General features: G+C 49.0%; 1 protein-coding gene across 5 annotated transcripts in view; it reads left to right on the plus strand.

The window, feature by feature from the left end:
• The window catches only part of AHCYL2 (adenosylhomocysteinase like 2), a 114524-nt gene that overhangs the window by 82101 nt on the left and 17788 nt on the right, over nt 1-14635 (plus strand). For 2 of the 5 annotated variants that reach the window (XM_029073285.2, XM_007670864.4), the window contains exons 2-3: nt 9531-9639; nt 14422-14565. In XM_029073285.2, the coding sequence (XP_028929118.1) occupies nt 9531-9639; nt 14422-14565 (253 nt within the window). Of the gene's footprint in view, nt 1-6387; nt 6494-6648; nt 6716-9530; nt 9640-13943; nt 14087-14421; nt 14566-14635 lie in introns of those variants that run through there. The other 3 variants (XM_001509779.6, XM_029073286.2, XM_039913230.1) reach the window with 3 other exon arrangements.

Here is a 14635-nt window from a genome sequence, read left to right on the forward strand (position 1 = left end):
AAAGATGCTTGTCAGGGGCTCCAAAAATGAGTGTGAGGAAAACTCCCAGAGCTGAACTGCAGTGCCGGCAATTCGTTTATCTCAACTTTTTTGGAGTGTGTGGACATGCCTGGGAAGCCTAGATTTTTGCATTTTGTAGCTCTGTATATGGGCAAATACAAATTCCCATGTGAAAAATATGGAAGCACTGTAAGAGATCCATGACTGTAGTTGAAGTGAGACCATAAAGCAAGATCGAGTATTTCAGAGTACAGTGGTGACACTGAGGGACCTTTTTAGTTCATCCAGCCCTTCACATCCAAATACAGTAAATACAAATAAATGCTAATGTACTTTCCAGAAATGTAGTTTTCTTTTTCTTATTCGAATTCAGTAGAAACAGAAATATTTAAACTATCCTAGTATCCTGACTGAACTCACTCTTGAAGCCTTGTACCTATTTTTTTAAAACCCTGTACTGACTCTGTATGATCAGCTTCATCGTGCAGCATGGCTTTAGGGTATCCCCTGACCTCTCGAAGACTGAATTTGGTCCTTTCCCATGGTGGTGGTAAAGCTCAGAGGGAGGAACACAAACAGGCCAGAAATATTTGGCCTGGTTCAGCCACTTCCAAGTTGAATCACAAGACCATGGAGATGGGGTGTCATTCAGATCAGAAAGGGCCTCAGGACTCTGGTTCGTTCATTCATTCAGTCTTATTTATTGAATACTTACTATGTGCAAAGCACTGAACTATGCGCTTGGAAAGTACAGTTTGGCAACAGACGGATGCCAAAGCCAACCTTGAATGGGAAGTGTTGGGTGGGTCTAAATCCAGCCTGAACCTGCCTGAGTTCTCCTCTGGCCTGGTCCATAGACTTAGGTCCAATAAGAACTGCAAGCCCAGGCAGCACTCAGTCAGTTAGAACTTGGAATTAGATGCAGGAATCCTGCATTTTCTCAGCACTGCCAGTGTTGCATTGTATGACTTGGAAGAGAATCACTTTAGCGTCTACCTCAGAACCCTCTTGAGTTGCTGGGGGTAGTGACTGAGCACTGACCCTGAGAAGTTTGAGGGAGAAGAGGCAGGAGGATTGGGAAGAGAGCTAGCTCTGGAGAGCCCAGCTTTGCCAGCCCTTCCTCACACCCACACCGCCGTCTGGCAGGGATTGCATCTGTTAAATTGTTCTTTTGCACTCTCCCAAGCGCTTAGTACAGTGCTCTGTGAGCAGTAAGCACTCAATAAATATGCCTGACTAGAAAGAGTCTTGATTATGAGGAGGTAGGATTCTTTCACCAGAAAGCCAAGACTAGTGCTCAAGCCTGCTTCATGTTACTCCTCTGAAAGTTAGAATGGATGTTTGGTTAGAAACTTCTAATGCAAGCATAGGAGTTTTTGAGCCTTAACAGAACATGAGAAGACTTTTTGAGCCTTAGCCGAAGATGACTGGTTAAGAAAAAAGACGGCTCCTGCCCCATACCTAGCTCTTTGGCCACCAGATAAGCAGGGAATGGTGCAGTCTATCTGCAGAGTGTTCTGGGAAGAAAGGGACTGTTAATTCCAAGTTGTTGGTGGGAGAGCTTCCCTGCTTTCTTCCATTCCCTGCCTCATTGAAGGGAATATGGATGTTTTGCCATCTAAGCAGAAGGGGTAACAGTTTCAGCGTCCAACAAACAGTGAGGGGTGGAAAACAGTGAGCTGGTCTAAACTAAACTCTCCCCTTCCCACCCCTTCACCTACCATGACCCACTGGTGAACCCTACTCCCATTCCTGTCTCTTGGATAGAGGTTTTGTGAGCTGCAGAGATAGAGCCCGGATGAAGTTCACTCCATTGCATGTGAAACAAGAAATGGACTGATTGTCCTTTCAATGAGGTATGGTGGACAAATAGTGGTAGCTCTTGGAAAACCAAGACTCTGGGAAAGGCTGTGATTAGTGCAAGGTGACCAGGTCAGCACTAAAGAAAGAACTTGAATCCCTAAGTTCTGAGTAACTGAGCTTTAAAACTCCCTCTACTCGTCCAATTTCTAAGTCCTCTCAACCTTCTTCTTTCGCTTGTCCACTCATAAATCCCCAAGTTTCTAACCTAGGTGATTTTTGTCCCACCAAGACCCAGCCCAAGAATTTGGAGAAATCAGGGTTCTTGATGGTATGGGACCGGCAGAGACCTATGCGGGCCAAATATAGCTTCCCTTCCGAATCATCTTCAGGACTTGCCTGGCATCTGACCTTTGAAACTCCAGTTGGGAGTAATGCCGGGAGAGTCCCCCGCAGGGTTGATCGAGACAGCTCATTTGGTTTATTTATCATAGTGGCTGTCACTCTTTCAACAGGTAGCAGGCTCGGTAAATGCCACGGGGCAATCGTGAACTGGACCTAGGCCATTTCTATCAGAAGAATACATATTTGGTCTGCCGGTCTGTTGACAGGAGTCTGAAGTCAGAATCACTCTTAACTGCAGCCAGATAGGTGTACTGCAGCCCTGAATCCCTTCATTTTAAAGGCAGATGTAGTCAGTTCACACAGTGTTTTGTGGTTTTAAAAAAAATTCTCATCCCTCCTTTATCAGCCGGGGACACTTTTCCCAGCCCATTTTCCCGCCTCTCACCAGAAAGAGACACTGTTGTCCTGGGTTGCCCTGGGTTTTGTGCCCGAGGGAAGTCTGAACGTGCTGATGGTGTGAGCCAGCCCAGCTCCCGGATTAGTCTGGACCTGGAATGTTCTTTCTTGCTATGCCCTCTATTCATCGTTTGTATGGGTATGCTGACCTCAAGCATCTGAATCATGGCCCTGCATGAGCTGGCCGTGGAAGATGGGTACACGTTTCCTCTTGGCCCACCGCACTTTGCAGGGGCTTTTTGAACTGATGCGAAATTCAGACAGAACCAGCCTCCTTGTGGCCCGTCCTTAGTTGATGAGGATCACAGGACATTAGTTTCTGATCTCACCAGCTGCCCCACTTCCCTGCCTGGGTGGGTGGATTAATATCAGTTAATGATAATAGTTGTGGTATTTGTTAAGCACTTATTTAGTACAGCACTGGGGTAAATGTAGGATAATCAGGTCAGAGACAGCCCCTGTCCCACATGGGACTCGCGTGTCTAAGTAGAAGGGAGAACAGATATTGAATCTCCATTTTTCAGATAAAGAAACTTATGTCCAGAGAAGTTAATTGACTTGCCTAAAGTCACCCAGTGGTCAAGTGGAGGAGCCAGGATCAAAGCTTAGTTCCTCCCAGGCCCGTTTTCTTGCCACTAGGCCACACCACTTTTCTCTTACTTTTTTATGGTAAGCAATTACTATTTACCAGGCAGTGTACTAGATACAGGTTAATCAGGTTGGCCACAGTCCCTGTCCCCCAGGTGCTCATAATCTTAATCCTCATTTTACAGATGTGATAACTGAGGCACAGAGAAGTTAAGTGACATGCCCAAGGTCACGCAACAGACAAGTGGTGGATTTAGGATTAGAACTCAGGTCCTCTGATGCCCAGGCTCTTTCCCTTAGGCTATGCTGCTTCCCACTGCTTGTTGAAGATGGAACCTTCCCTGTGACACTGGGTTAACTGGGATTCATTTGGTTCTCAGACAGGACACCAACTATACTGAAATAGGGCCAGTGCTCTTCCTTCTCTTTCTCCAGGGGTTTTAAGAAGTATTTGGAACAAGCAGATTGTTATAGCACCACAAAAATTGTACTGTTCTGTTTGGATTTAGGCAAAATCTTTTCCAAGGAATAAGTCCCTACAATTTAATCATTAAATGACTGCGGAGACTTTGAGTTGGAAACCACAAGAAAGGATGCACCTGATATGAGATTATCAATTTATAAAGTCAGTAGCCTCAGGATACTACATCTTCCCAGTTTATTGATGAAAATATTGCAGGCACAGTACCCCAAACTATGGTAAAGTGAAGATTTAGGTTATATATCACTCCCCCCTGAGCTACAAAGCCCAGGATCCTGTCAGAGAGGAGATTAGATTAGTTTTACAAGGACTTGTCCTTTACTAAACACTGCTATTACAGATTGGTTTTTGGATGGCTTTCCCAGTATTTGTGAAGCAGGCTGCCTATATCACTTTAACTGTTCCATCCTTAAAACAGTCCACTTTATTTTTTTCCATTTAACAGTCTGGGGAAACTGAAGCTACACAAGCAGCAGAGGTGGGGTTGTTTTCTTTCCTCTAGGCCATGCTGCTTCTCTAACCTGGGGACAGGGTCTTTAGTCCCCAGGTTAGAGAAGCAGCATGGCCTAGAGGAAAGAGGACCTGGGTTCTAATCTTGGCTCCGCCACTTGTCTGCTGTGTGACCTTGGGTAAGTCACTTAACCTCTCTGGGCCCCAGTTCCCAGATCTGCGAAATGAGAATTCATTACCTTTTCTCCATCCTACTTAGACTGCGAGCCCCATGAGGGACCTGATTATGGTGCATCTACCCCAGCACTTAGTACAGTGCTTGATACATAGTAAGCACTTAACAAGTACCACAATTATTATCATTAGGTCCTACTTTCTTCTCTCTTTACCATGTTATCATGCTTTTAAAAGTGTTTATGAAGTTGTTGCATTGAGTTGAGCAGGAAGAGAGGGATGACCAAGCTGGAGAGTGGGAGAATAAAAGGGATATGGGCCAGTTTCTCGACAAAGGGAAGCCATCCAGCTGACAGCCACTTTGGGTGCTTTTGCTTGAAGGGGACTGACAGTGCTGCACCCACAAAATTCTCCAACTTTCAGAGATTCTGGAGATTTACCTCTACCATATATCCAGGACCAGTGGCTCAGTGAATGCCTTGACTAGTGGCTACCAGCAGTTCTCTCCACCAGGGTGGGGAAGATAAGGAGCCAGAGTGTGAGCTGGGACCACTGTCTGGTTGGGTGCAGTCATCTGCACCTCGTTGGGGTCAATCGACCCATGGTATTTACTGAGTGCTTACTGTATACAGAGCATTCCACTATGCTCAGAGTTGGTAGTCACGTTCCCTGCCCACAGGGAGTTTAGGGTCTAGACGGGGAGACAGATATTAAAATAAATTGGGATCTGAATATAGTTGACCGATTGACTGGGAGTTTTGACTGCCCGAAGGAGAAAGTGAAATTTCGGCTGGGTCATTTTTGTAAGCTACCACGAGGCCGGGGCCCCGGCCCATGCGTTCTGTACAAACCTAGCATGTTGTGGGTGTTCCACGGAGTAGCACCTGGAAGTGGGTATCTTCTCGCTGCAAGCTCAGTGAGTGGAAATCACCATCTCGTACATTTGCTCTCGGCAGTAATCTTGGGTACCATGACCCATTCAGAGAAGCACTTCTATCACTCATGTGATCCCGGGAGGTCACTGAGAGTAGGAACCAACACATGGGAAACCTGGGGCACTGTTCAGACGTCCAGGCCATCAACCATACCTCCTCTTCATTTCCCCATATTGGGGCAAGCTGAGGGAGTCCCTTCAGAGAGTCACCTGCCAACATCAGTCATTGCAGCTCGCTCGGTAAAGCCCGTCCCACCCCCCTGCAAATTAAGGCTGAAATGTGAATGGTTCTGCCCCTTTCCTGGGTCCAAACAAGCCTCCCCACCGGATGGCACAGCCCTGCCCCTCTATTATATGCCTGGGAGCAGATCTCACCACACTCCCTGGGCCCCGCTTAGATCACAACAAGCCAACACTCTGACACTGTGCCCTTTCATTAGGCTCTTCCTCGGGCTGTGAACACGAGTTCGTTGTTTCTCTGAAAACAGAGGGGAGAGAAACCTTGCAAGTTTCCTGGGAATGATATTTAAGTACTTACTACTGTATTAAGTGCTGGGTTGGATATCTATGGAATGGGCCCTAGATGTCACCTTCTTGTCAGCAGACTGCCTTCTTGCTCTGGGTCAAGGGACGGGGATGGGGGGACCAGCTGGGCATGCCAGGCCCTTGGCATCATTTAAACATTTTTACAAACTCATCAAATCCCCTCTTTTGCGGTGATTCCTTAGTTAATTTTTTCCTAATGAGGCCATGGTAAGGAAATCATCTGACATGGGGGGAATAGGGAAGAGATGAGGTTAAAAAGGGACCTAATTAGCAAGTTAATTATAGCCGGCAAGAAAGTGCACTAGTTATATAAATAAGCTATTGTTATGCATGTGCAAGTTGGGCCATGTCTCAGACTTGTTGTTAACGGTTTAGAGGTCAGAGGATTCTTGTAATTAGGTGTAAAACACCCTCAACACCCACCGCCCTAGAGCTGGGAATGAGGGGTGAGCCCCTTGCGGACATACCTCATTAAAACTGGGGGCTCTACAGCCTCGGGGTCAGCAGAGCCGCTGCAGGAAGACACGGTTAAGGTAACCGAAAAAAAAAAAGCCAGTTGGAACCGGAGTAGGCAGGGTCACCGATGCGCGAAGGTATAAAGGACCGGCCACCAGGGCAGCTGGACGGGAAAGGTGGCAGAGAGGTCCGTGGGTGGTAACGCTATGCTGAACAGCAAGAAGAAATACTGTGTCAGTGGCAACTCGGGGATTAAAGCCCAGGTGAGGCTGAGCTCTGAACTTGCCCAGCGTGCAACAGCTACTGTAGCCATCATAGTGTAAAGCGAGCTGCTGAACCTCTCTCTTCCCTCTACCCCTCCCCTACTCGGGTCTCACTGAGCCCCTTCCCCCGGCATACGCCTGGCGGTCCGTACCCGAACGTCTTCTCTTCCTTTCCTGCCTCCCTCCCCGCCGTTGGAAGGAGAGGGCTTCTTGGAGCCAGAGGTGAGGGGGTTGAACGGAGAGTCACCCTTTGGGGCGCTTTGGATCCGGCCGTAGTCTCGGGAAGGTAGGGACGGACGCTAGTGGGCGGGCAGAGGGGGCACGGCCCCAGGGGTGAGGATGGCTGGCTGGGCCGGGAGGCGGATGAAAGCAGAAAGCGGAGCTGTTGGAGGGAGAAGGGGCGGAGGGTTCAGATCCCCTTTTCTGCAGGGAGTCGTGGAGCTGGCCTTGTGTTTAGAAGTGATTAACCCTTGAGTTCTGCCAGATGGGAATCCAAGCGGGGCAGTCGGGCCACCCCCGTGGCCCAGTGGTGGGGCTCACCTGCATTAGAGGGAGTTAAAATAGCCCTTCTTTCGAAGAGGCTGGGGTCTTCAATGGCCATGGAGTCTCAGCCCAACCAGCAAATTGGATGAAAATCATTGAGGAACCTCAAGTCCCCAGGTACGGCCTTTAACTCAAACAACACCTGGGGGACGGTTCTTCAGTGTCCCCAAAGGGGTGTCATCCCCATTTTTGCTGAAACCACAATCTGGGACACCCTGAAGCGAAGAGGGTGGTGTGGCTTGGTTTCCAAAGGATGGGGAGTATCTGGGGCTCCGATACTGACTCTGACGTGGAGGATTGGGGGAGTCCTCTCCTGGTGTCTTCTCGTGCTCCATTTCCACATTTAGGTTTGTACCTCGCTTCGCTTTATGTAGTGGCTTAGAGTGATATGTTGGGCAATAGGAAACCAGATTCCTTCTCCTTCATCCAGGAGTAGGGGACTGGAAAAGAGGGGTGAAGATGAAGGGCTTTGTTAAAAGGATATGGGGAAAAGTAGAGCTATCCAGAGACCAACTACCTGGTCACCTGCATTTCCCGACTATTCCTGTTGTTTCTTTCAATTTGGTGCCTCCTTCCCTGCCCCTCTCCTTCCCTACCTCCTTCTCCCTTTCCCTCCTTCCCAAAAACCTCCCTGATCTCCTCCCCCACTGTGGAGCTAGGCTTTCCCTCCTTATGGATTTGTGTGACGTCTGCTTGTGTGCAGTGGGAATTTAGCTCATAAAAAGGCGGTTTTGCCCTTTGGAACAAATCACCTTTTAAACCTGGGTCTCATTTTGCCTAGAGCACCTTCCTCAGGAACCCAGTGACCCTCACCTGGAACAAATAGTTCCAACCAGGGAGAGAACTGATTGGTGGAACGCCCTGAAATAGATGTGGCCCCACAGCCATCTCCCGAGTGCCCCTCCCCACCTCCATGGAACCACGGAAAGCAGGGGATGGTGGAAAAAACCCTGGCTGCTTCTCTGACCTGGGCCAAAACACCTAACTTGTGGGCCTCAGTTTCTCCATCTGTTCAGTGGGAAGCACAATCCTGTCCCCATTCTGCCTTTCAGGAAATGTTATGGGGCTAAGTGTCTTAGATGTGATGAGCATGATGTCTTCCAACAGGTGGTTCCATATTCCTTTATCTGACACCAAACTGCTGATAATATTCATTCATTCATTCAATAGTATTTATTGAGCGCTTACTATGTGCAGAGCACTGTACTAAGTGCTTGGAATGTACAAATCGGCAACAGATAGAGACAGTCCCTGCCCTTTGACGGGCTTACAGTCTAATCGTGGGAATCGGGGGAGTCTAATATCTGTCACCACAGTCTTGTCGCTCCAGTTCCCGGGTTCCCACAAAGGCAGAGCAACTGCAACAAGTCATTCAAATGCCAGAAATGTAGCCAGATGGTGCCTTCATCCTTACTTGCCATGGTTTTATCGGTCAATCTCATAGTATTTATTGAGCACCTACAGTGTGCAGAGCATGTACTGAGTGCTTGGGAAAATAATAATAATCATTATGGTAGTTGTTAAGCGTTTACTATGTGCCAGGCACTGTTCTCAACATTGATGCCAGTTATTCAGGCTGGGCACAGTCCCTATTCTGCATAAGGCTCACAGTCTTAATCCCCATTTTACAGATAAGGTCACTGAGGCCCTGAGATGTGAAGTGACTTGCCCAAGGTCACACAGCAGACAGGTGGCAGAGTCGGAATTAGAACCCAGGTCCTTCTGACTCCTGGGACCGTGCTCTATCCTCTAAGCCATGCTGGTTCTCAAAACTAGTAGACAAGATTCCTGCCCTCAAGGAGTTTCCAGCCTAGCGGAACAATAATGCTTTCATATTATTCATCTCAGTTTTGTCCCTCGTGACACCCCTCGTATTCCCCGGGAAAAAAGTTATTATTATCCTAGTTTTAAAGATGGAGAAACCTAGGGGTAGGGAATTTTAGTGGTTTGCCCAAAATCAAGCTGCCGGCAAGTGGCAGTTGGAACAGAACCCGGATCCTGCAGTTTCCAGAGCCTTGCTCTTCCCACACCGCCCCAGAGTTCTGTCGACCATCCTTGGCCCAGCGTTGGCCTGCATAATGTCAAGTCTCTAAACAATTGCCCTGACTCCACTGTCATTTTAGCGCCAGCAGCAAGTGCCACTTACTCCTTCTGGGGAGTAGAAAATTAGGAATCCTCAAGCCAAAGAGAATGAAGTCTCTGATTTGAAGAATACTTCTCGAAGGCAGAGGAGGAGGACAGCTTGGGTAAACCGTGACTTCAGATTTGATGGCAGCGGGTTGCGAAAGGCCATCTCTCCTTCTATGCATGCGGCAGCTGGGGAAGAATGGAAGTATAGTAAGCACTCAATAAATACTATTGAATGAATGAATGAGTAGCCCGGCATCGCTGACCAGCGGAACGGGAAGTGTCCACTTGGTGCTTGGGCTCCGATCATTCGGGATAGTGGGAGGGGGTTTTTGCCGGGTCTGACCAGGATCCTTTATCTCTGCAGATCCAGTTTGCCGACCAGAAGCAGGAGTTCAACAAGCGTCCCACCAAGATCGGCCGCCGTTCCCTCTCCCGTTCCATATCTCAATCATCTACTGACAGCTACAGCTCAGGTAAGTAATGCTGCTGCCACAAACCCCCACCCCTCTGGAGGATAAACACTCCCAAGCCCGTGGAGACGTCGAGTTCTTTGACCTCTCATGTCCCTCCCCAATCTCACCCCATATAGCACTTCAGCACTTTTACTGTCACCTAAGCACCACTGCCCCTACACTTATACTCTTGCTTTTCCCCTATGTATTGTATTTTGGTTTCTGTCTCCCTTGCTAGAGTGTAAACTCGTTGAGGGCAGGGATTGTGTCTACAGACTCTGATATACTCCCCCAAGTGCGTACTACAGTGCTCAGCACAGAATAAGCACTCAGTCAATCGATGGTGTTTATTGAGTGCGTACTGGATGTGGAGCATCGTACTTAAGTGCTTGGGAGTGTAGTACATTAGACTTGGTAGCCATGTTCCCTGCCCACAAGGGAGCTTACAGTCTAGAGGAGGAGACAGATGTTAAAGTAAATTATGGTCGTGTATGTAAGTGTTGTGGGGCTGAGGTTGGGGTAAATATCAAGTGCTTAAAGGGTACAAATCCAAGTGCCAGGTTGACACAGAAGGGAGAGGAAAGTGAGGGCTTAGTCGGGGAAGGCCTCTTGGAGGAGATGTGATTTTAATAAGTCCTTGAAGGTGGGGAGAGTGATGGCCTTTCAGATATGAAGGAGGAGGGCATTGCAGGCCAGAGGCAGGATGAGAGCGAGAGGTCAGTGGTGAGACAGACAAGATGGCGGTACAGTGAGTAGGTTGGCATTAGGAAAATGAGTGTGCTGGATTGTAGTAGGAAATCAGTGAGGTAAGAGAAGAGGGCAAGGTAATGGAGTGCTTTATATACATGTACAAAGCTTTGTCCTTGATTGCTTCTCCTACCCGTAATTTATTTTAATGCCTGTCTCCGCCACTACATTGAAAGCTTCCTGTTTACTCTCTTGTACTCTTCTAAGCACTTGGTACAGTGGTCTGCTCCTAGTGAGTTTTCCATTAATTGACTGAGAGATTCGTGGAGAAAGATGCCTCTTGGAAGGAGTCCTGAATTGGGAATCAGAAGATTTGGGTTCCAAACCTGGCTCACCTCTGACTCTCCAGTTGCTCTTGGGAGGGTTGGTTGGGGAAACTGAGGCATGGAGTTTCAGGTGGATGAATGGAATAGATTATGGAAAGGAGCCAAAGTCCTATATTTATTTTGTATCCACCCCAGAGCTTAGCACAATGCCTGGCACATAAGTATAAATGCCTGGTTAGGGTGTAAGTTTAAACACTTACTATGTGCCAGGCACTGATAAGCACCAGGATGAGTACAAGGTCCTTGTCCCACAATCTAAACAGGGCGGGAGGGGGGTCATATAGAAAATAGAGGTCAAAAGAGACCAATGAACAGTCCTAGAGCGAGCAGGCCTGGCCCCCAATGCTACTGAATTGTCCTCTGGAAGCTGCTGAACCAGAGCGATTGAGTCTCTTAGAGCCATTTAGAGGAGTCCCCTTAGAGCTGCTGAGAGTCCTTCCTGGAAACCAAGACACCAGTGCAGCTAAGAAAGTGGGATAGCTCTACTCCATTTCAGATCATTCCCAAAGGTATGTTTCTCGAAAGCGTCCTCTTCATTAGTGGTAGACCAGGAGGGAGCCTAAATTGCCATTTCATTCTGGTAGACCGGTTCCCGTAAAAATGATTGGGAGAATCCGAATTTCAGCATTTGCATACAGGGATTTAATCCAGCGGTAAAATGCTGAACCCCGGCATCTTTCGTATTTTCCCACGGGAGAGGGTCGTTTGAAAGACAAATCCACATGGCTTTCTCTAAGGCCACACGTGACTGCTAAATCCCTATGCCACCAGAGATAATGGGACAGGGAGGGGCTTTGTGATTTATTCTGATCACAGGGGTGATTTGGGAGTGGGGCTAACAAGGCTCTGACCACAGCACAGCCCTGCCTCTCCATCTGTTCTGCAGCATCTTCTCTCAGGTGCAGGTAAATGCAAGACTTGCTGGCAGGGCATAGGAGAGGACATAAGAGGTGGAAGGAGCAGGGGCTGATTTTCCTGGGTCTGAACCAGAGGGCCCAGGCAGCAACCAGTCTGATCAAGAATACGTCTTGCAATGGAACCTGAGCAAGTGATGGAAAGCAGGTGGAAAGGTCCGTCTTGGTGGGACTTCTTTCCACAGCCAGAGTCCAAACCCTGACAGCACTTCAGTTCATATCTATAAATTACATATTCTAAGTTATTTATATTAATGCCTGTCTCCCTCTCTAAACTGTATGCTCATTGTGGGTGGGGAGGGTGTCTACCAACTCTGCTGTATTGTACTCTCCCAAATGCTTAATACAGTGTTTGCACACAGTAAGCACTTAGTAGATACTACTCATGATGATGAAAACTTTGTCCTCTTGACCCCTGGACACCAGACTTGGGGTAGGGCCACATTTTACTACTTTACACTCCTCCTCCACACAGGATCCAAGCTGGGGCCAGAACCCCAGCCTTCCGATCCCAGACTCATGCTTCTTCCTCCAAACCCCCACCCTGTCTCTCTATTCAATTTTGAGGATTTGGTTAATTGATCAGCTATTGGCCAGTTGGATTTGGTTAATTGATCAGCTATTGGCCAGTTGCCGGCGGAATGTTACTTCTACTAATAATAATAATAATTGTAGCACTGAAGCGCTTACTTTGTGCAAGGCATTGAACTAAGCCCTGGGGTAGGTAAAAGAAAATTGGGTTGGACACAGTCCCTGTCCCATAAAGGGCTCCCAGTTACAATCCTCATTGTACAGATGAGGTAACTGAGGCACAGAGAAGTGAAGTGGCTCGCCCAAAGTCACAAAGCAGACAAGTGGCAGAGCTGGGATTAGAACCCAGGTCCTCCTGACTCCTAGGCCTGTACTCTATCCACTAGGCCATGCTGCTTCAAATCAGAAGTATTTGAGGAGATGACAGTGCAAGATGGTCCAGGAAAGGAAAGCTCGAGAGGTCAGGACTCGATCCAGGTTAGCTCAGGTCCAGTTCCAGCTGAAAAGAGTAGCTCTGAATCCTGAGGAGACTGCTGGACCTCCTGCCCTGGGTGCCGATGGTGCACCCCTTAGCCCTCTTCTTGTTGCTCGGAGCCTCAACCTAAATATAAGCTTTATGGCTCTAGACCATTGCCCCTGTGGCTAGGGACTGGCTAAGGACCCACCTGGTCTGGGAGACTCAAGAGAGCACTCTGAAATCTGGGCCCAGCCAGAACCTGGAGCCAGAACCAACTTGTTATGGGGTACTCTGCTGCTCCGGGCCAGGGCCGGCCATTCATAGAGAAGCCCCGGGAACGGGTCAGCTGACAAGGACAGGGCTACTCCCTTTGATTCTGAAGTGTCAAGATCCAGTCAGGGCTTGGGGCTGGACCTGGGGCAGGTGGATTGTCTGTCGGAGAGGAGGCATCTTGTCTGCAAGCTGTACCTCGGACTAAGGGGAGTGGAGGAGGAGGAGAGAACCGCCCCCCCACTTCCCCAGCTTCCGTGTCGGGGAGGCCGAACCCCTCGGAGCCTCAGGTCAGTCCTATTGGACGGTTGGCTGCCTGAGCTCTCTGTGGACTTAGTTGCCAAAGGTACTTTGAGCCTTCACTCCCAGTAGGAGAGATTGCAAATTTTTTGTCCAGATTAGCTCTTTTCAAGAACAGAAATCCTGCTGGGATTCACTAATCCCCTCACCACCCCCGGTGCCCGATTTGTTCCTGTTGCCTGGTGCAGGGACTTTGCCCCAGAGCGACTCGAAGGAGTACTTTCTTGGAGCTCTGGCCCCAGCTCCTATGGGCAGGGTCAGACTTGCCTCCCCCAACCCCACCAAGGAGGGGGCCCGCCATGGAAAAATTCCAATAATGCCATTATGTTCCTGGGGTAAGTGGATTAGCTCCCCACAGACGACCCCAGGGAGTCAGGAGGCCCAGAGCCATCTGCTCTGGACAGTAATGAAACTGTTTTACCTCCTGCTTGGAAACGCGATTGGAGGAGAAGCTGTAAGGTTAGCTAATGACCAAGGCCAGAAGGGACATAACTCTTTACCATCCATGAGTGTGCTTCCTCCATGTGCTCCACCAAAGGCAGTTGGGGTGTGGTGGTTGGAGAGGGGGTTCAGTAGAGGTCCTAGTGCAGGAGAAACTGATGCCAACCCTCAAGTAGCCTCCTCTCTGAACCCCTGCCATAGGCTACCTTCCCCTTTATCTCACCACCTACCTAGGAAAAACTTCCATTTTCTGGGTCAGATTCCTGCCTCCTTCCACGAGAACACTTTTTGTATTTACCAGGGGATCCTTATTATCCAGGACCTGTCCTTTCAGGAGTCGGGCCGGAACCTGCAACAGGGTCGGGTGCTGAATCAGCAGATGGAGAATGCCCATTTGGAATTCCTGGCCCCCAAGGATTAGCGGCTACATCTCTGAAATTAGAACCTTCACCCGGAAGAGTCTGCAAGTGCCCAATCTCTGGGTAAAAGCTTTGCCCGCTCTCTGGGCATTCTGTGGGAGCACCCATTGGCCCCAGACTCAGAGCTCACCTCACTCGGAGGGAATCTTGTTGTCCACCACCCAACTCCACTCTCAGCGACCCCCTTTGGCTTAGCGACAACGATTTGGAGAAGGCTGAGGGAACCCTGAGGGGGCCATATGGGAGCCTGGTATATAAGTGTGAAGGTAGTAGGGGACTGGACCGAGAGTGACACTCCTTGGGGTCATGCACAGTTTGGCTCGGGGCCCCGGCCTACCTCATTCAGCTTTGGGATCCAAGAGAGAAACAATTTATCGTCTCAATTTCTCCCCCTCCAGCGGCTTCGTATACAGACAGTTCCGACGATGAGACCTCTCCCCGAGACAAACAGCAGAAGAACTCCAAGGGCAGCAGCGACTTCTGCGTCAAAAACATCAAGCAGGCTGAGTTCGGCCGAAGGGAGATCGAAATCGCTGAGCAAGGTAGAGGAGGAAAGCGCTTTCTGTCCCCGCCCACTCTCGACTGTGAGCTTCTTGTGGGCAGGGAATGTGT

Source organism: Ornithorhynchus anatinus, chromosome 10, assembly GCF_004115215.2.
Source record: "Ornithorhynchus anatinus isolate Pmale09 chromosome 10, mOrnAna1.pri.v4, whole genome shotgun sequence".
Lineage (NCBI taxonomy): Eukaryota > Metazoa > Chordata > Mammalia > Monotremata > Ornithorhynchidae > Ornithorhynchus > Ornithorhynchus anatinus.